The 21,578-nt window shown below is 28.1% G+C and overlaps 2 protein-coding genes and 1 pseudogene across 3 annotated transcripts; 1 reads left to right on the top strand and 2 right to left on the bottom strand.

Moving 5' to 3' along the window:
- Positions 1 to 215: 215 nt before the first annotated feature.
- LOC149054851 (uncharacterized) lies at positions 216 to 898 on the bottom strand (annotated as a pseudogene).
- A 48-nt stretch (positions 899 to 946) lies between these two features.
- Positions 947 to 14,146, bottom strand: LOC107164371 (glyoxalase domain-containing protein 4-like). Of its 2 annotated transcripts, XM_089228197.1 has the most exons (9): positions 14,128 to 14,146; positions 13,978 to 14,031; positions 4,610 to 4,821; positions 4,403 to 4,491; positions 4,288 to 4,337; positions 3,905 to 4,170; positions 2,739 to 2,894; positions 1,790 to 1,965; positions 947 to 1,678 (listed from the first exon to the last, which is right to left on the bottom strand). In XM_089228197.1, exons 4-9 carry the CDS (start codon positions 4,487 to 4,489, stop codon positions 1,553 to 1,555), a joined length of 861 nt encoding a protein of 286 aa, XP_089084323.1. In that variant the 5' UTR covers positions 4,490 to 4,491; positions 4,610 to 4,821; positions 13,978 to 14,031; positions 14,128 to 14,146; the 3' UTR covers positions 947 to 1,552. The 2 variants fall into 2 exon arrangements, with proteins under 2 accessions (XP_089084323.1, XP_089084325.1); XM_089228199.1 differs by lacking the exons at positions 13,978 to 14,031; positions 14,128 to 14,146 and adding an exon at positions 10,173 to 10,312.
- LOC149054850 (uncharacterized) lies at positions 6,828 to 20,886 on the top strand. The gene is made up of 16 exons (XM_089228200.1): positions 6,828 to 7,262; positions 7,709 to 7,968; positions 8,594 to 8,864; positions 10,060 to 10,305; positions 11,529 to 11,700; positions 15,202 to 15,346; positions 15,879 to 16,748; positions 17,643 to 17,840; positions 17,915 to 18,132; positions 18,242 to 18,509; positions 18,640 to 18,876; positions 18,940 to 19,113; positions 19,188 to 19,441; positions 19,506 to 19,758; positions 20,279 to 20,472; positions 20,546 to 20,886. Exons 1-16 carry the CDS (start codon positions 6,998 to 7,000, stop codon positions 20,736 to 20,738), a joined length of 4,218 nt encoding a protein of 1,405 aa, XP_089084326.1. The 5' UTR covers positions 6,828 to 6,997; the 3' UTR covers positions 20,739 to 20,886.
- The last annotated feature ends 692 nt before the right edge of the window (positions 20,887 to 21,578 follow it).

Here is a 21,578-nt window from a genome sequence, read left to right as displayed (position 1 = left end):
AATGTGTAAGTTTTATTGATTTTATTTCATCTTCCTTAAGTTTATAGATATGTACTTCCGTGCTTATGATTTTCTTTAATTCCTCAATGAATTTCAAAGGCGTTCAAACGTAATTTATATTAGCATTTACCTTTTTGTATTCTAGTATTCTATTTATTTACTATTTACCTATATATAATCATTTTTTATTATTGTTATTTATTTTTTTATACCTCTTACCATAGGTAATCCATATAATGTTGTTGGTTTAATTTTAGATAGTATACTACTATATGATTAAAAATGCATTTTGATTGAATTACCTACATGGCTACATCAGCCACTGGATCGTGACAATGTGTGATACTGAGATACATGTCACATATTAATCCACATGTCTCTAATAAATTCAACATTCTACTATTTTTATTCACTGTTCTTATTTTACTGGAACATATTTCTTTAAATTCCATATTGACTAGTTTTAAATGGAATTCATTATTATTTTAATCACTATGTTTTGTTATATTTAAATACTTTAATATACCCCTTAACCATAATCTCTTAATTATTGTTAAATCCTTGTTCCATTCCAAAATACCATTATTGGTTCCCTACCAGTGATATTTATATAATCTTGAAGATATGTCATAGACAGATTTGATGCCCCCACTAAGTTCATACTCTGATATGGCTGCCTCAGCAATAGTGTCATCAATCTTGGCTTATGTCGAAATATCCTCTTGATTGAATTCACTGATCTATTGTATATATGTCGCAACATTGGAACCGGCTTAACTTATCGTTATCATCCTTTGTAAGTACAAGAGGGTCCCCCTCTAGCTTAATTGTTTTGTATTTTTTCTTAACTGTTAGATATGGCTCTGGATACTACTAATAAATTAGTTCTGTCTATCATAGTAAATTTGAAATCGACTATCGGACTATGAAAAAACGTACTCGAGAATTAAAATAAAATACAAATCAATTTATTATACTCATTAACATGTTAATTATTATTTAATAAACCAATTTTACGACTCATATTCTTCTATGGTATGAATTATAATTATTTGATCGAAAATAACGCATATTGTTACAAAACTAACTGAAGTGGTTGTGGATCAGTTATTACTCGTGTTCACGACCGCGGTAAATCACTGTTATTAAAAATATTTAATAGAATCATTGCAATTAAAAATGTAAATGCTTTAATGATTTGTAATAAATTATAAACGTCTTAAGATTAAATATCTTATTATTTTTTTTGTTTTAAATAATATTCTTGTATATAAAACAAATACACCTAATGCCAAATTGCCAAACATGAAATATTATACCTATTTTGAACATAACATTTATATTTCAGGATAATTTTATGAGATATTTTCAATATATCAACAATATTTTATATTGGGTATTATAAATATTATTTAATTTTCAAAATAAGTTAACCCGTTATCTTTAACATTATTTCATGTACAACAATATAAGTATAAAACTATAGAAATGTATGTTGGTTATACAAATTTAGAAACATAAATTTAAAAAAAAATGTTGCTATCACAAACATTTAATGTTTCAATTTTCTTGCTTCATCTTTAACAATATATTTGTCTAATTGCTTTTCAGAACTTGGATCAAACTGAGATAACTCACGAAATTCTTTATCTCCAACAAAACATATTTCATGTCCATCCTAAAAAATTACAAATTGATTATTTTCCATGGATTACAATCAAACATTTAGTATAAAAAATAACTTAAATAATTAATTTAATTTAATATGCACTGAGACAATTTAACTTACAGGATCAGCAAAAATAACCACCGAAACTGAAGCTTTTCCTGGCGTATCTAAGGTTACAAAAGGAGTTAAGATTTTATATTGATTATTTAAGGCATTTTCTTGGTAACTTTTTAACTCAGATGTAGGAACTGCAAATGCTATTCTTCCATATCCGGTGGCATGGTTAATTGGCTCTCCTGAAAACAATTATATTATTGTATTGAAATTAATGTAGGTATAAAATTAACTTTAATTTATATTATTTCAAAAGTTAAGAAATTTAAATTTTAAATTTAGATTTTAACAATTTTTGAACAAATATTTATGTTTCTTTCAATTATTTTTGTTATATTCTTTCAGACATACATATAACATTGTTGTTTAGCTAACTTTATAGATTGAACTCAACTCTCCAATACACGCTTATGGCTTATAGTTACATGGAGTGTTGCATATTACTTAAATGTTTTATTTTTACTATGTAGATTGTAGGTATGGTATACATGCAAATAAATATTATTATAAGTATTTATTTTTATTTATTTATAACAATATTCAATTAACAATTTTTATAATAAACTAGCTGTATAACCCGATCACTCTTGAAATAATGAACAAATATAAGACCTGTGAGACTGTGGCAGATTAGATAAAGTATAAGGTATATTTTTTAATGTGGTTCTAACTACTCTTTAAAGTTTCTTGATATCTCTAAGAATAATCTAAAAAATAAAAATTTTATTTCTTAAATATGGTGCACACAATTTGCCTATTTAGATTAAAAAATCAAACTATAAATATAGTCTCAAGGAATATATGTGCAAAATTTGGTGGAAACAACGATACAGTCATTTCTATGTCTATCAGCCTCATCCAAACATGCATTCATTTTTTTACATGCATATTATATTATATAAATATTAAACTAATAATTCAAAAAAATGAAAAAAAAAACATATTTAAAAATTACCAATATCTCTTAATTTCAGCTTAGCTTGATCATCGGCAAATCCTAATTCTATTACAGATTCATTTTGATTGAAAATTTTTAAGCCAAGTATGCCGTTCCAAAATTTCATAGATCTTGTCAAATTTGTAGATGATAGCATAACATTTATAACAGGATCTAGAAAAATACAATTTGATTATTAATATAATATTAAAAAGTGCCCAAATTATAATATTAAAATTAGTTCTATCAAACATAAAATACAATACAATGAATAATTTACCAAGCCGCTTATTTTAAACACTAATATTGTTATTTTTATAATAATTATCTTCAAGATGAAGGAAAACATCTGTTCATCATAAAGATTTAAGTGTATAATTAGAATGATGTATTAGTATAATTAAAAATACAATTTTAAAGCACAAATTTAATGATAATTACTACTACTACATTACTTTTAAAAAATTAATAAAATAATAATTTACTTTATTAATAATTGTACTGTTAAAACATTAATAGTTGTTTTGTAGCAGTTATTGTAAGACTAATTCTTTTATTTTTCAATAATAATGCAGTAGAATGTCAATTAAAGCGCAATGGACAGCCAGATATTAAAATAAACAAAAGATGTAAATAATTGGTAAAAAAATCCATAACACAAGATGATGAAAAAATTAAAAAATTAAACAAAAATGAAAAGTTTTAAGCAGCATAGACATATTAGACATATTATTAATATGTCTACGATTTTAAGTCAAGCTGTTCAGGTATTAAAAACAATAAAAATATTCTTGGAAGTACAAACACACTTTTATGTTTTATAAGTACCACAGCTATAAATTATTTGAAAGTTTGAAACACATAAAACTGTGATTATTAAAATGTACAGTGTACACACTTAATAGTTACATAATTTAGCTGTGTTTAAATTATTTGAATGTAACAATGTAGGTTTCTTACGGTTTCTAATTAATGATTTGATGATTTAAATTTTAAAATATTATCAAATTATTAAGAATGCAATTATAGAAGTATTTAAAGTTTTTATGTTATTACATACATCTATTAAATATCTAGTATTTATAAATGATATCTATTGTATCTAAAACAATAATATTACTATATTTTAAGTATTTTTAATAGTATCTACAAAGTTAAATCTTAAAAATGTTTAATATGCATACCTTTATCAACAGGTTGAGGTTCATCAATCACATAAAATTTATATCCTCCAGGTGCCACAACGTAAGACGTGTTGTCCTCAACTTCAACAGGCCAACCAAGCGATTTAGCATTTTCTAATACTTTTGAAGATTTTAATGTTATTCCAAGGAAATCATTTCCAAGTTTGTAATCATCAACACCATAGTTGTAGGTAAGTTCAATTACAAAATGAGTGTCTTCTGGTCCATATCCGATCATAGTTTTACTCCATCGGTTGTCATATGGTCTACAAGGATTGAATTGATAGGAATTATGTAAGTAATCGATTGCATAACAAATAATTTTTGACTGAACAATGAACATCTTATATGTGTAATATACTCTAACTAAAAAATATATCTACCCATTACACGCTGCCTCACAGCCTTGAGTGAATTCTTCGTGCCTCAATATCTTTGGAAAAAAAATAAAATAATAATCATTGAAGTCATTTATGTATTTTTTTGAAAGATAATTACTTTCATTCCCAAAAGTTCTCTAAAAAACTTAATGGTTTTCGTTCTCTCGGCTATTTTGAACACGAAATGTAATGCGCGGCCACTCATCTCTGTATAGTCAATCAGTAGATTTTTTTGATTCAACGATAAAAATATCAAACAAAGTTTTAAATTTAGTGTTTTCCTTAATATAATGTCGTCACAAAACACGACGTCGAAAATACTTACTTTCGGAGCGAATGGAAACTAATTATTATAATATCTACTATAGTAGTAAATAATATAAATAATAGTAAATAGTAGTTACTATATACTTCACTAGTTATATAGTAATGTGGTAGTAACTAGTAAGTACCAGTGGACAGCAGTGAACACGTAATTCACTAGGTACACAGTAAGCTGGAGGGGATCCACTGACAAACCGGTTCGCTGTGGTTAATCTGAAATTAAAATGATTACGTCATCAAAATATTTTCGTAATACTTTATACCTAAAGCTATAAGTACTATGCAGATAGCCAGGTATGTAGGTACTTATTTCCCGTGCATGGGCATGGAAAAAATCAAAATATTAAGACTTAAAAACAGATTTATGTAATTATAAAACGATTAAGATGTAAAAATAACATTTATCCACACGTACAACAAAATCTGTGTATATTTTTTCGTTATTACATACCTATTTATTCTCAAAATGTGCAGCGGTGTGCAGGTGTAGATGTGTAATTAGGATTTAGGACTTGATTCGAAGGATTAAACAACACAATAAGGTTTAACTGCTTTAGTGATATTAAAATTAAACCGTTTTTAAATTACGTATATTTTGAAAAAAAAAATATTATTTTTTTATGTGTTATTTCAATTCGATACCTCGAATAAAAATATTTTACTTCGCCCTTACTATGAGCGTGAGCCAACAAACATATTAAAATACCTTTTTTTTATTTGTACATTAAATAAGTATATCCCATAATTGGCATAATAATTCGTATATAATATAAATAATATTGAATAACTAATAATGTAAATACTCAATAATAAAAAAATATAAATCGTAAAAGCTGCACTTTAAGTAGTTTTCTCGTCAACTAATTATTAGAAAAAAATATAATCATAAATCAACAAAACTCACTATTTCAAACGCACATTATTTTGAATTCTATATTTATAATTATGATAATCTCTATGACGATTCATAGATTGTTTATTCTAAATTTAATCAGTATAGTGCATATTTCGCAATAATAATATAAAATATTAATTTATTGTTTTCTGGTGTAATGAGGCTTTAATTGTATATTATAAGTATAATAAACACGGTACAACATAAATCATTATGCGCTCTGTATCTGAAACAACCACAGATAACACAAACAAATATTTCATAAATATTGACTTTGGTGCCATCCCAGTTGGATCCGTTCGTAAAAGATTAATCGATATAACCAACGACTTAAAAGCAAGTTCATACTTTCTGTTTTTTAGTTATTTTTAAAAACTACTATGTTCATATATATTATTATACACCCAGTGATGTATTGCTAAAAATATTCGTGGGTATACGCAATGTTCGGGGTACCCCCCCCCCCGAATTTTCTCGCATTAGGTACCCAAGCTTAGAAATTTAACATCATTTTTGTTTTCACCACTTACTAAGATTTGTATAACCTCCACTCCCCTTGAAATTTATTCTAAGTACGGCCTTGGGTACTACAGTATTTTACATGTAAATAGGTGATAACTGATAAGTGATAGCATTGGGTCAAAAAATAAATTTCCTCACTTCATTTAAAATAATTTTTTTTTGCAGCCTTTTTTATTACATATCGCATACACAACTACGTAAGTACTTAATACTTTTGAAAGTAATCTATTGTAGATAATTATTTTAGTTTTTACTTATTTTCCAAATCAAAATCATGAACAATCTGAAATGGAAGTAGTGTTTTCTATTTTTAGAAACTTAAATTCAAAAAAATAACATAGAAACAAAAAGTGATATAAAGTGCCTACGTAGTAAAACTCTTAAATGATTAAACTGATTAATTATGCTTGATAAAATATTGTTGATAACCAATTTAGTTAATAATATATTTTGAAGGCACACTACAATATTGTATTTGAATTGATTTTTCTCTAAATATCTTAAAACATTTCAGAGTATTTACTCATTTATTAAGTAAATATAAAATATATTATGGTACAATATACCATTATATTTTCACTATTTATAATTTATTCAATGATTTTGCACAAAATTTTGTCTAAATTCAAGTTGGATAAAATGTAGAGTTTGTTGACATAAACTAATAAAAGAACCAATCTATTTATACCTATATAATAACTTTTAAACATTAAAAATAAGTGTGTTTGTTTTTAATTAAATGTTTTGTTATGTTAGTTTGTTGCTTTGTTTATAATACCTGTAATAGGTACATATTCTTATATTATAGGAGCCTATAATTTATGCAAAATGTATTTGTTGATAGGTACGTATGTACCTACTTAAATACCAAAACGATAACACCAAAAATAAATAATTTACGTTTTATTATTACTGTTATTGTTTATTTTTTAGAAAGTCACAAAATTTAAAGTAAAAAATAACAATGAATCTATGTACTTGGCCGATTCCATCGAATTTGAGCCATCAATAACTCCACCAATATTTCCAAACAAAAAAGCGACTTTTACCGTTATATTTTCTCCAAAATCTGAACTCATACAAAATACGTTAGAGTACTTTACACTATTTTCGATAAACGATCAAGATAAAACAACTAATGATGAATTTGCCGAGTGTGAATCACTGCAGAGTGAACACAGTGCTGTCGATGAGATAGTACAAAACGTCACAGTTTGCGTAAAAGGATCTTGTTACGGTAAGTGCTGTAGTTATAGTCACGCTAAATATTAAATATTTAACTGTATTCATAAATTATAACGAACTGAATACTTAATTGTAGGTGCGTATACCACATTGACTATAAATAGTATAAATACAAGTATTTGTAGTATTATTATTTGTTATTATAGTATTTATGATACTAAATACAATATAATAACGCAAATGCCACAGGGTTTCGTAAACAATATTGTGAAATAAGTGAATATATCATATAACATATCACTATTTTGGTCGAGTATATTATAATATTTAAAGCTGTATTGTAAACTCATTATTTAATTTATTATTGTAATAATACTACGGCATACAAAGCGTACGTATAGTATAGTAGGGTCGTAGGAACCTCTTACCAATGTTTCAATAAAATATATTATTAAATTAGTACACAATATGAAATTTGTATTTTCCAATCACTTAAAGGACCATCGGTGAAAGTTTCACCAACCAAAGTGTTCATGTGTCAATCGGGAGGAGATGGACCAACAGTCAAGTCCGTAAACCTTATAAACAATTCCAAAATGCCTGGGCAGTATCAAGTGCAATACGATTGGACAAATTGTCCGATAAAATGTCATCCGTCATTTGGAGTCGTTCAAAATCGCTTTCAGATCAAATTGGAACTAAAACCCTTTCAAATTGGATATTATTACAAACGGCTTTACATTCTGATCGCGTACCACGTAAGCTCTATACACCCATATATTATTATATGTAAGGCACATAGCCACTTATATTTTCATGGGATATAGTTCCGTTCCTAATGTCCTAACTGATTTCAATTTTAAATAATGATAATATATACACATTTAAGCATCTTAGTGTTTACTATTTAATATTTTTTATTATATGTTATCAAGATAAAAAGTATATTCAAGTATAAAACGTTTTTCTTTAAACCAGATTAAATTTAATAATGTATTCCGTGGAATATTTTAGACGAAGTATAATTAATAAAATAATTTTAATTATTTACTTTATAATTTACAATTCAGGTTAACTATTACAATTACGGATTAACATTTTTGTTGTACGATCTTTATATTTATATTTTATATCATTCATATTTATACGCGTTTCTCCAAAACATCTCGACAGTTATTTTTTGTTATAAACTATTGTAATGCACGTTAAAACTTATCATGCTCTAATCCTTTATGTAGACCAAAAAAAAATCAAAATATCATATGCCTATAATGTACGGAGGCGACAAGTCACCACCGATCGGTAGAAATTCAAATATCATATAACTTGTTGATCACTTACATAGCGTTTATTCTATAGGTAGTCGCATATATTATGTTCTAGCATCCCGTTTACATTGATATATACGCATTTTCTGGTACAATGAAGATGGATCCGTTTTCGTACTTCAGGTCACCGTTCGGACCATTGCCGAGATCGGAAAACAAATACGCCGAATTCTTTAAAGACGTCGCGCACCCAAGGAATGACGTACAACACCGAGTAACCGTGATACCAAAAGAATTACGATTCGGTTACGTAAGGAATGCAAAAACCATGTCCTTTAATGTACGCAACGATTCCGACACGCCGCTTTGCATAAATTGGATTCACGGTTAAACATTAATTATATTCATAAAAAATTATCGTATACACATTACCACCTATCTGTCCAGCATAATCAAGTATACACATACCACTATACCTAATCAGTAGCGAATCTGAAGATAATTTGAATTGGTATCATAAATTTATAGGTACTATAACAAAAACGTAACTGAACACACATTTTCGATTTTCATATTAAAAAAAAATTACCTTTTTTTATATCATTTATTTATTAGTTTGAAGTTAATATTATGACTTATGAATTTTGTATTCAATTTATCATACGGTGCTATATGGTTAAACATATTTATTTATTCAAATAATTATCTAAAAACTTTATTTTTAAACGCACGCTCGCTGTAATAAAAATTCTCAGTAAAACGTTTCAAAAAACATATATTTTCTCATGGTATTCAGTTGTTTCTATTTAAATATTTAACGTTACATTTTTTTTATTATTATTATTATAAGAGGGAACCCACGGCAACATAGACCATTGGGTGTGGGATGATACGGTAGGAATTATTTTTGTGTATTTGTTTGTAGGTTTTTAAGATGGTAGGTTGTAACACGTAAATGTTTATGCAGTGTGTGGCAAGGCAGGGGCTTACCCAGGAATTTTTTATGGGGGGGTCCAACATTTTTATTTTATCTGTTCTCTAATTATAATTATAGTTTAATTCATTACCAACATATTACTGTTAATAACAGTAATAATAATAGTTACAATAGTTATACACACACTCACAGCACATATAAAGAAAGGTTTACTACACTACTATTGACTATAAATACTAAATAATACTAGTATTTATAATTTATATTTATACCTACCTAAATTTCATTACAAAAACGAGTTGATACCTACTTGCCCTGTATCTCGTAAACAAATTAGAGCCTTGGCGGTAGGAGTAAAATTACACTGATTAAATATACCTATATTGGCATTATTGTGTAATTCGTACTTTAAAAATTAATACTGTAATATTTTAACCCTTCAATTTAATCATAATACTGAAAACAACAAGATATTAAATTGAATGCAAACACAAATTACAAGGAAACCTGGTATAGTTAACAGCTAGGCTAGCGGTGGAAAACGACAATTTTCACCAGACTTATAGCATCTACGGCTCTACGTCTAAATATTAACCTGGGGTATATATATTATATATTATAACATTATCCTTTCTCATACACAGAACCCGGCAGTGATAATTCTTTCGCAATAAGTCCAAAACAGTTTTATATCGGCAGTCATGATTCGAAAAGGCTGAAGTGCGTGTTTCAACCAAAATTCGTTTCAAATATTTACTTTGTTGAGTTCGAAGCATCTGTCCATTTCGGGGCCACCGACTCTCCGCGGCCGTTGGATTGTTACACTGGATATGACGCATTTCCAATGCCCACATACGTCGCTCCAATGAGCATTTCAATAACGGTCACTGGTACGCATATGCAAAGATTATATATCTGATCTATTTAATATAAGACATTAAGAAATAATATAGAACTTTTTTATATTTTTACTATTTTAAGTTTTTTACTGTTTGAATAACAACATACATTTTTAATTTACATGGTTTCAAGTTGTTCAAAAACCAATGTTTTTATTAAAAAATTATATTTTTTATCCTTATCATCTTTCAAGTTTTTTACTTTTTTGAATGACAACATAGGGTTTTAATTTCATATTCCAAAGCAGAATATTTTTCTAAGTATTTTGATTCATAAAAATCGAATTTAGGACGAGTAGTTTATGAGTTATATGTATTTAAAAGTTTAGATAAGTGGAGTAGTGGACAAACATTTTGCGGGGTAACCCCGTACCACTCCACTCTGCCAATCTAAACTTTAAATACTTATAACTCAAAAACTACTAATCCTAAATTTGATTGTTATGAATCAAAATACTTAGAAAAATATTCTGCTTTGGAATATAAAATTAAAACTCTATGTTGTCATTCAAAAAAGTAAAAAACTTAAAAAACGATAAGGATAAAAAATATTTAAAAATATAATTTTTTAATAAAAACGTTGTTTTTTTAACAACTTGAAACCATGTAAAAAAATATATTGAAAAAAGTAAATACTTTTCGAGATAATTATTAATTAGTGTACCCACTTAAAAGAATCACCCTGTATAATATAACATGTATTCAAATTTATTTTACTCATGTGACCCAGGGGCGCCATTTGGGGCGGGGGGAGCAAGGTGTGCACTTGCACACCCTGAATTTATTATTTGCTATTGGCCTAGGCGTCACTGATACACGGCTTTGCCGCCTTGGCCTTCAGTTTTCCTATCTTTAACATTATGGTTTAGGCCATAAACTGCTTTTAATGATTGATTTGTATTTTATATTTTTATTGATATTCTAATTTCAAATATAGGTAAGTACCTAACTATTAATTAAATGTATGCGTAAAAAATTTCAAAATAGTAATAGTTGAATGGTAAGATATCTAGTACCTAAAATATTAATATTTAATTTATTAATTTGTAATATTTTATGTATGAAAGCCAAATGTTTTTTTGACAATTGGCCTCTTTAATTGTATGGACAACACCCTTAAAAAAAACTGAAATGGCGCCCCTGATATGACCGAGGCGAAGACATCGGCGTACGCGTAGGTACCTATTCTTAAATAAAATTGTACTTATATCTAGGCCATTCTTTCGAAAAGCCTTTTGCCGGATGGAAATCGACGTGTAAACTCAACAACCGCGTAATAGTAATGCCGCCTACTGTGCCGGCTTCTAAGCCCGTATTTGCAACGCTGTTAATTAAAAGAATCGTCCGAGTACCAACCATGTTTGAATTACTACCGCCTAATAAATCGTAAGTAAAAATAACGAATGCATAGTGCATATTTTTCGATTATTTATGAGAACAATGATATGCATATTATTTGAGAGAATATTTCATTTAAATTCCTCTCCACTTATTTTGCGTGTAAAGAATATTGACTTATAATTCTAAAATTGTTTAATTGTTAAATTTTAATAAAAAAATAATTAAAATGTTAGGGATTCATTTTGAATGAGTCAATTTTTCAAAATAATGATTCAAAAATTGAAGAAAAACAGAAAATAAGAGAATTATGCTTTTTGATGGTACATTTCACTTATAGCTATTAATTGTAATTTGTAATTGTTTTGTTTTATACGAATTGCCAGTAGCTTAGTATTTACCTACACAAACAAAAAGTATAATAGATATGTACCTAACACTAAGAAACAGTATACACATTGATTATCTTTTACTACCTAGTAAACCTACCTCTTAAACATTAAATTCGATAATTTTATGAGGTCAAAATTTAAGTTTCTTTTGTGCTTAGGTACTGCTTATAAGCATATTATGTGAGTTATCAACTATGGATTGACTATCAATTAGATTAAAAATGATTAGAATAACAATAAACTTTAATTCTCATTATTTAATGTACAAAAACTACATTTAATATGATTTATGTAATAAAAACTAGAAAATCTAATAGTAATTTTTTCTTAAACTGTGTACATAATGCAACATAATATATTATATTCAAATGTAGAATATTCTTTAGTATATGGTATAGTGGGAGGCATAAAGTACAAAGTACAATATATTCCTTATCTTATGATATTTTTATTATTTTTTTTTATTTTTCTGGATACATAAAAATAATAATTATAAAATCATAGCATAATTCTTACATTTCATCGTAATTTAAACTTTAATAATTTAAAAATATTGAATTATTTTATATACAGTATACAAAAGATTATATCTTTGTAAATAAATAAGATAATTTTTGTTTTAACTTTATAAACTTATAAACGATATAAAATATCTCATAAAATATAAAATAGGTATCATAATAATTAATAGGAGTGTATAATGCATAGTTTAATATCTAAGAAAGTAATAATTACAACTTTCGTTTAAAGTTTTAATGATCAGTGTTTTTCAGAAAAAAAAAAATCATTGAGAGTCCAGAGAATCTAAAATAAATTAGATGTACCTACCTACATTTTAGTATAATGTAAAATCCTAATAGGTGCCTACTAATTATTTTTAACAAACACTAAATCACACTAAACCTAATCGTGTTCATTAAATAGAAGGTTAGGTAATAGTTTCCATGAAATTGCCCACTTTAATCATACTGGCTCATAAATTGTTTCATTATGGCAGAGATCTAGTAAACATTCCATCCATAATTTCAGACTTCCGTATTGCAGACTCAATAAATCCCAAATTTATTGAATCATAGAATAAACTGTATTATTATATAGAATTAATAACTATACTAACACTTACATTATGTATTTACAAGTTTTTATAAATAGCCTAAATATTATGTTATGTACCTAGTAGGTAACTAGAGTAGGGAAGTATTTTTGTACCTACTAGTTCATTAGTTATTCAATAATTTTCTTAGTAGCAAATTCTTTTTACAAGAAATATACAATAAAGTTTTTTTTAAGTATAAGTTCTTTACAATTCAATACTAGATACCAATTTAATTTTTTTTTTATCTTGTACAAATTGAAATACCAATACCAAAAAATATGAAAATTAACAAGTTATTTTAGTTTTAATAACCTATACAAGAACATGTATAAAAATAAAAAATAGAGTAAAAAGCAATATTAGGTATAGTAAATAAGACTGAGGACACAATAATGTCATAATTTTACATGATCACAAAAATAATTAAGTAAACCACGAATTAGTTAATGTTGTGAGGTTTTCCTAGGATTCAGTGTGCTTTTCTGACCCAGACTCTATGGTCAGTTAATTTTGAGGAGCGAGATAAATGCTATTCTGACAGATAAAAATTCATAATTTTATTAATTCGTAATTATTAGAATATAAGGCATAAAATCTCCAATAAATTAAATAAAATAGGTTGATTCAAAAGTAAAATTGTAATATTAATCAAAAAAGTTATTTTTAAATAGGTAAATAGCTGGTATAAGAATTAAAAATTCATATTTCTACCTCATTAAAAAAAAAAATACAAAAATTTGTTAGAATTTAGGTATCATTACAATTAAATTATTTTGTAAATAATAGACGTTTCCTGGCTTATGTTAAGCGGGTATCTTAAAAAAAAAAAAAAATTACCTTAAAAGTTGAAGAAACTGATTTCTCTTGTTATTCAACTCTATGTAGACGTGCCTATTAACAATAAACCTTTATTTATTTTTATTTTTACTTAAGTTTCAAACAACAATAAGTCTAAAAGCTGAAAGTATGGTTACCAACAAAACTAACTTTAAAGTTAAAATGAATAATTAAATAATGTATTTGATTGTAGACCGTCCTGTATCTAGTAACTTCAATATTTGGTTTAGAAAACTGATAAGAATGAAAAGTGAAAACAACAATGATAAATGATAAGATATCAATCAATTTTATCAAAGAATTTAGCAGTATGACCATTTTTAAAAAAGCTTAAAATGATACTTTTAAATTATATTAATTCAAATTCTTAATTCATACGTCATCTAACGATATTATTACTAATAAATTCCTACTGTGCAGGAGTTTACTACTTTACTAAAATATATATTATGTGTACGGTGTACTGTATATTCTCAATTCTGCACCACATAAATACACAAAAATATATTTATATATCGTCAGTTAGCACTCATGTACTATATAGGTACCTATATTATGTTGAAAGAGTTAGAATCACGATTAAAGGATACCTATCTAATTTTTAAGTATATCTTAAATTATTGTTGAAATCTACGCAGTTGTGTCCAGACCAAATTTCTGGTACACGAGTTGTGTCCCGGCAGTTCTATTAGGTTTCAGACAAGTTGAGTTGATGAGTTGTGTGCTGATAAATTCAAATCGATTTTTTTTCATGCAAAACACAATGCATAATATTGTAATGGACAAATTTCTCAATCAGAATTTATAAAAAAAATTGTACCTATTTGAATTTTTTCTCAATGTGTAATTATTTTATTTTTAATTTAGATATATTAGTAACGAGTATTACGAAACAATATTTGTCATTAAATTCATATTTGTGTATTAAAATCAATATTGAAATATTATTATAATGATTATTTGTGTATTTATTGTTTACTTTTTATTTATATAAGTTAAAAGAAACTCGTGTAATCTCAAAAAAAAATTGAGGGGACACAACTCGTGGAAACAAAAAAAAAAAACTTGAGGACAATCCGTTTGCAGCTGAAATTGAATACCCGTGACAATTCTATCGTTATTTATTTTATAATTTTTATAATTTTTATATACACAATATACATTATAATATGGTCATGTGGTCAGTCGTGTATGAAGCACTGACGCTAAATATTTATATTATAGAAAGTTTTTAGCAAAACCCATGATGGGAATGATAAATAGCGATTACCAAATTGTAGTGTTTCAACTCATGAAAACAAGCAATAAACAGTCACTTTACGCTGAACGGTGGAACGTAGTGTTCGATGCAGATTCCAAAAATAATTCGGTACGTTACTTTTATAAATAAATAATTATTTATTAATATTAATTTCAATGTCAGTGGCGTGAGGGGCGGGTGAAGCAATCCTTACTTTTACTAAACGAATAATCATTAGTCTAATTTGCATAGTTCATAATAATTGTCATAAAAATTTGAACGTATTATGTTATATTTTAAGTAACGTCAGTAACGATGACATAAAATAACTGTCTTTGAAATTTCGCTCGACACTGAATAATATTGCACTGTGTGTCATAAACTCATAATCGATTAATATTATATTATTATTGATAATGTTAAAAAGTTTGTTGCACCAATTGGTTTTTTTTTGTGTAGCGGAGAGGGATTCTATATGATGATTTAACAGCAGGTCTCGAATGAGCTTTTTCTCTCCCCCCCCCCCCCATCCATGCCATCTCATAAACTCAAACGATCACCAAAAAGTATAGTCTAAATTGCGCCACACTGTACAGCAGTGCAGGGCATGACGCCGTTGATGATAAATTCGAACTAAAAGAAAATCAACAATCGGTTGCAGGTCACCATAGACATCTACGCGAGCGCAGAATTCGGGTGCGTGACGATCGGAGATGGAAATCACGTGGAAGTGCCGAACGACGTTCAAGTGGGGTGTGAAATACGGGACGAACGCGTGCCGATAGTGAACACGACCCGACATTGGTTGCGGTACTGCATAAAAGTGAGCGGTCAGCACCATTCGGTGAACAACGAGCTGATGGAGTTTCCGTCCACTAAACGTCGTTATTCGTGGGCTTCAGTGGCCGAGCAAGAATTCGATGACGAAGAGATCGGCGACGAATACCAGAGCTATACCGAATCGGAAATTGACGTCGGATCAGAAAACGACGACGAATCGAAAAATGAAGAAGGTGGATTGGGAATGGTCGCTGGACCAGAAATGCATGCCGCACCTGAAAAGCATGCTGCACCGGGAAAGCATGCCGCACCGGAAAAGCACACTAAACCGGAAAAGCACACTAAACCGGAAAAGCACGTCAAATCGAAGTACGCTGAACCGGACGAGGGGGAAGCCGGACCTGAAGCGGACGATGAAAGTTCGTCGACGGTAACGAATCGGAGCTATGACATGTACTCAATCAGTTCTTCGATGGCGTCTCCGACAAAGTTCGGACCACTGTCATCGATGCTGCAGGGAGACGCCGAGAGGACGACGCCTTGGCCGTTCGTGTTTGCGTTCGATTCGCTAGTCGGCGAGTTGGGACCCAACGAGAGACGCAACTTGCGTTTGTCGTTCTGCCCGACGGCCAACTTAACGTACACGGTAGACGCGACATGCTACTTGACGTGCGACCGCGACGACTATCCCAAAATCGTCAACGCGTTACCCATCACCATCGAAGGCACAGGATGCAGAACGCGGTTCCAGGTGAGCTTAAAATTTTCAAAGTTGCCATCATCAATCACTAAGCCATTTTACCGATAAATTATTAAAATATTTTATAAAATCATTTGGCGTGACTTAGTCATTTATTTTAAATAAAAGTCAAAAACAGTGATAAATCCATTCGTTTATCTATATTTAATAATACTTTAATAATCCCATACATAGGTATATTTTATACATACCTGATGGATACCGAGAAACACTGTATCGGTCAGTGTTTTTTTTTCGGAATAATTTATATCAAAATTCGCATTTACAATCAAAAAATTGTCATATATATGCTAGGTGGAATTTGGTGCAATATATTATTGTTATCATTATTTATTAGTTTTTTTTTTTTTTAATTTATTTATTTAGAAGAATATATTTACAATCTATTTTTACAATAATCAGTAAGTATGATGACAAAATTTTATTTATATGACATTAAGGAGATTAGAAAAGGAAGGCCCTCAGTAGTGCCACCTAACAAGAAACCATTTATTAGTTACTACCATAAATCCAAGACATTAAAAAATAAACATAAATAATAATTCTAATAGCTTCTAATATAATACATCAATATTTAGATGGAAATATATCTAATTTTTTTCAAAAAAGTTTAAATAAGTTGTTTTTTAAACATCACCATTTATTTATTTATTACATTTTTGCCATTCACGATTTCTTAATATACCTAACCTAACCTACTGTTATTAAGATCTTGTAATTTATTGTAAAATAAATACTTTATTCTCTGGATAATAGTGAATATCATAGGTACAGAATACAGTAGACAGGTACAATAACTTATAAATCCACTCCTACATTTTATTTATACCTACGAAAAATAAGAATAAATGATTTGGTAACATAATTTTCTTCTTTTTACTATAGATAACGCCAGAAAAATGTTATTTGAACAATATGATAGTAAACACGAAAAGAACACAACGATTTATAATCGAAAATAAAAGTCGTTCTTACGCAAACATCAAATTTGTTACGACTTCAGCCAATTCTATGATTTGGCCTATACCGACTAGTAAAATAAATCCGCAAACTTTTCGATTCACGCCCCAGCAAAACCAGTGTGTACGTTAATCGTTTTTAAGTTTTAATATTCTCAATGATTGCACGCGTTAACTTTTATGCTAAATTATTTTTAGAAAATGGATTTATCTATATACCCTACAGAGGTGGGATTTCAAAAGTTTTTCGTCAACATACAATTTGATCCTAATGTGGAACCTTATCCGGAAAACGAGAATACAATAACGGTCAGTATGAACGTCAAAACGTGTGCACTGCAAATCTTAAGAATATCTAACGATTCTATTCCTTATTTCGGAAAGTTGGCTTTGAACAAACTTTTTCATCACTTAAAGTAATTATAATGAAGATTAACAAGAGAGGTCATATTTTCATCACCTAGTTTATAGGTACCTAATATATTATTATTATTATATTATATATAAGCACAAAACTGATTACAGGATAAACAACGAACTCGGTAAAATTTATAAAAAGAATATATCACGATTAATATGGACTTTACCTGTAATTTCTGAATCGACCACTTATGACATTCAGTTATATAATCGTTCTAAAGTTCCAATTAGTTGGGAAATAAAATACAACGAATGCATAAACTGCACTTCAGAGAACAAAAACAACAATAATAATCACAAAAACTGTAATACTCTGTCCAATAAATGCATGCATTACAAGAGTGTTAAAATCACCCCAACTGTAAACTTGAAAGTAATTCAAAACAAATTTCACAGTAATTACTGATTACCTTCGTAATATATGCTTTACGTTTATTATTAGTTATTTAGTATAATAATATCAATATGTATACTAAATACTTATGAAAATGATAATATTTTAGATGGAACATTTTTCAAAAATGCAAATTGAATTAAATACTATAGACAAAGAAGCTAATTTGAGTTATAATTGGTCGATTGGATTCTACAAAACGTTATTTTATAACACTGAGTTGCTAATAGAACCCAAAACGTTCGAAGATGGTTTGATATCATTTGATCCAAAATACGGCACAACCGACCAACTAGAATTCAATTTTGTACCAATATTCATTGCTCATCCTAATCCACCAGCACAAGTGCATTATGATATATGTCACTATGTAATCAATAACAATATAATAATTCATTAAACTTTGCAGGCCTTTTGGGTGTATAACAGCAATAATTGCAATGTAACATATTCAATAATTGATGATTCATTAACACCCGCACATCCATATTTCCGTTGTTTAAACCCAAGTGGAGTATTCAGCCCTAAATCTGTAAATCCAATACTATTTGTATTTTCACCCGACAGACTATGTGCGTTTGAGGTAGTTTAAAAAACAAAACAAATTTAACGGAAATAATAATAATTTTTCAAATAAATAACATTATATTTTTATAGGCTACAATTATGTTACTAACAAACAATTATTACAGACGCCAAATAACCCTTTTAGGACAAGGCGAATCGTATACCAGAACTGCTATTTCACCAGGACATGGTTTGTCATCATTTTTACCGATCCAAAATGATAGAGAAATATTTTTATCAATAGAAAACATAATACTTAAACCGATATTTACACTATCAAATATTAAATCCATGTTTTGCCTGTATAATAATAGTGATGAAGAAATTATTTACGAATGGAAAAAGTATGATTTTCTTATTTACTTGATATATAATAGGTAGGGGTTGTTCAAAAATAATGTGATTTAGGTGTACAGTCGACAACATTTTAACAGCTGTAATATGTCCGCTTAAAGGAAATTTAAAAAAACATAGAAGTCAAGTATTTGAAATTTCTATTACCAGTTATAACGAGCCAGCTATCTTAACGATAATGTTGAATATTAGCTATAAGTTTGTTTCTGAAATTAAAAATTATGAACAGTCGTTAAAAAACTATAATATAAATAAAAAGAGACTCGAAGGATATTTCAAAATCGACGAATACGGCAATTACAAATCAGTAAGAATTTCAAATGTCTGTTTTAATTCTAAGGATATTTTATTTTTATAATACGTGCTATATAATTGACAAAAAATAAAAATATCACATAAATTAATTATATATTATATTATTAATTATAAATTATCAAAATCACACATAATTTATTGTTAATATCGCGTACCACAGTACAGTGTTAATAACTTAAGTAATCAGTTTGAAAATCTTAACACACGAGTATAATATTAATAATAAAAAAATATATTTAATACTAGATACTAATGAATTGTTCTCTGTACCGTTTTATGGTGATGTATAAAAATAGTATGTAGTTTGTAACTATATATGACTGTAAAGCTTGAGGCTTGAGTGTATATTTTTCGCACGAAAGGTTTTTTTAAAACGTGTGGCATCTTCTTATCAATAATTGTCGTATACAAAAATAAAAATGATTACATTATAATATGTAACATAAAATTAAGATTATTATTAAAATTGTATATACTGACCAATACCTATACCTTCTATGAAATGTTTTTAGAAATTAAACATGAAAATAGAAAAACAGCCACAAGAAAAACATTTAGTCCTGTACATTTATGTCAGAATAAACGATGAATTTAGCAAATGGACAAATGAAGCAAAAGATAACATAAAAAAGCATAACTTTCAACAAGAGAAAAGAATTATGCAACAAAAATTGGTCTGTTCGGATAACTTTCAAAACATGTTATGGTAAATCGATCAATTAATAATCTAAAAAAAAAACCCGTAATTTAATAAGGTCTCCCAACTATAACTATCACAGGGATGTCGTAGATAAAATCTGTTCAAAAGAAATAGAATGCAAGCCATTATATTACCACCAATTAAGAAATTCAAAACAAAACCATCCAAACTGTATATCAAAAACGACTAAAATTAACCTGCAAACTATTTTAACATCAATTATTAAAGACAGTTTGATTAACATTTATCCATTAAATACATGGAAATACTAATAATGAAAATGTCATGTTTAAACGGTATACTCGAATCTGTCAATCTACTGTTTACTAACAAATACTTTCAATACAATAGATTTATTAATTTCCGATTAAACTAAATATTAGAATAAATACCTACAATTATTTTTAATACGCGTCTCAAGCTCAACATGCTATAATATGGCTATGTTTATACTTTTTATATTAAAGTCATATACCAATTATTTTGACACATGAATGTTTAGTTCATTGTAGTTAGATGTGATACATAAAACTAGGTATGTGTATGGTATTATTGGTATTCGGAAAAAAAGCCTGGATATCAAAAATTAAAATACGATAAAAAAGCGCCGTCCAACTAAAATTTAGTTACTAAATGCATAACACTTTTTTTTATCTCAGCGTAGTTGGTACATTTTATAATTTATAATTTAAGTAAATAGGTTAGGCTTAGGCTAGATTAGGCCATGGCTAAATAATTAGGTATCATCACAAAAAAAAAAACACTTTTTATTCGGCTGGCGCCTCCTCCCCCCCCCACACTATTCTACACACAAAACCATTACTCGTAGTTTTCCATTTTTCATTTTTTGACAATGTAAATAGAATAAAATAGAAACGGAAAACTATTATCATACCTAATTATTTAGCCTTGAAAGTACCCACGTGTCGTCACTAATTATGATTATAGTAATTATCATACCGATAACTTTGGTGGGCGTTAAAACTTTTAAGGTAATTACCCAATAATGTCTACTTATAGTACAAACGTATATTATAGGCTACGTTTTTCAAAAGACGACTTGTCAAAACTATTAATGTTATACGAATTTTTGAACGATTGCTAACGACTGT

The sequence above is a fragment of the Diuraphis noxia genome, unplaced genomic scaffold (genome assembly GCF_037042655.1).
Source record: "Diuraphis noxia isolate RWA-SAM2 unplaced genomic scaffold, SU_Dnox_SAM2 contig0005, whole genome shotgun sequence".
Lineage (NCBI taxonomy): Eukaryota > Metazoa > Arthropoda > Insecta > Hemiptera > Aphididae > Diuraphis > Diuraphis noxia.
This window is presented reverse-complemented; position numbering and strand designations above follow the sequence as displayed.

Coding starts and splice junctions, on each gene's coding strand:
- LOC107164371 (XM_089228197.1), bottom strand. CDS start 4,489: ATGAGTGGCCGCGCATTACATTTCGTGTTCAAAATAGCCGAGAGAACG. Junction 4,338..4,402: donor GAGAACTTTTGGGAATGAAA/GTAATTATCTTT, acceptor TTTTTTCCAAAG/ATATTGAGGCACGAAGAATT. Junction 1,679..1,789: donor TGGTTATTTTTGCTGATCCT/GTAAGTTAAATT, acceptor GTAATTTTTTAG/GATGGACATGAAATATGTTT.
- LOC149054850 (XM_089228200.1), top strand. CDS start 6,998: ATGTACTTGGCCGATTCCATCGAATTTGAGCCATCAATAACTCCACCA. Junction 7,263..7,708: donor CGTAAAAGGATCTTGTTACG/GTAAGTGCTGTA, acceptor AATCACTTAAAG/GACCATCGGTGAAAGTTTCA. Junction 18,133..18,241: donor AAACTTTTTCATCACTTAAA/GTAATTATAATG, acceptor AACTGATTACAG/GATAAACAACGAACTCGGTA.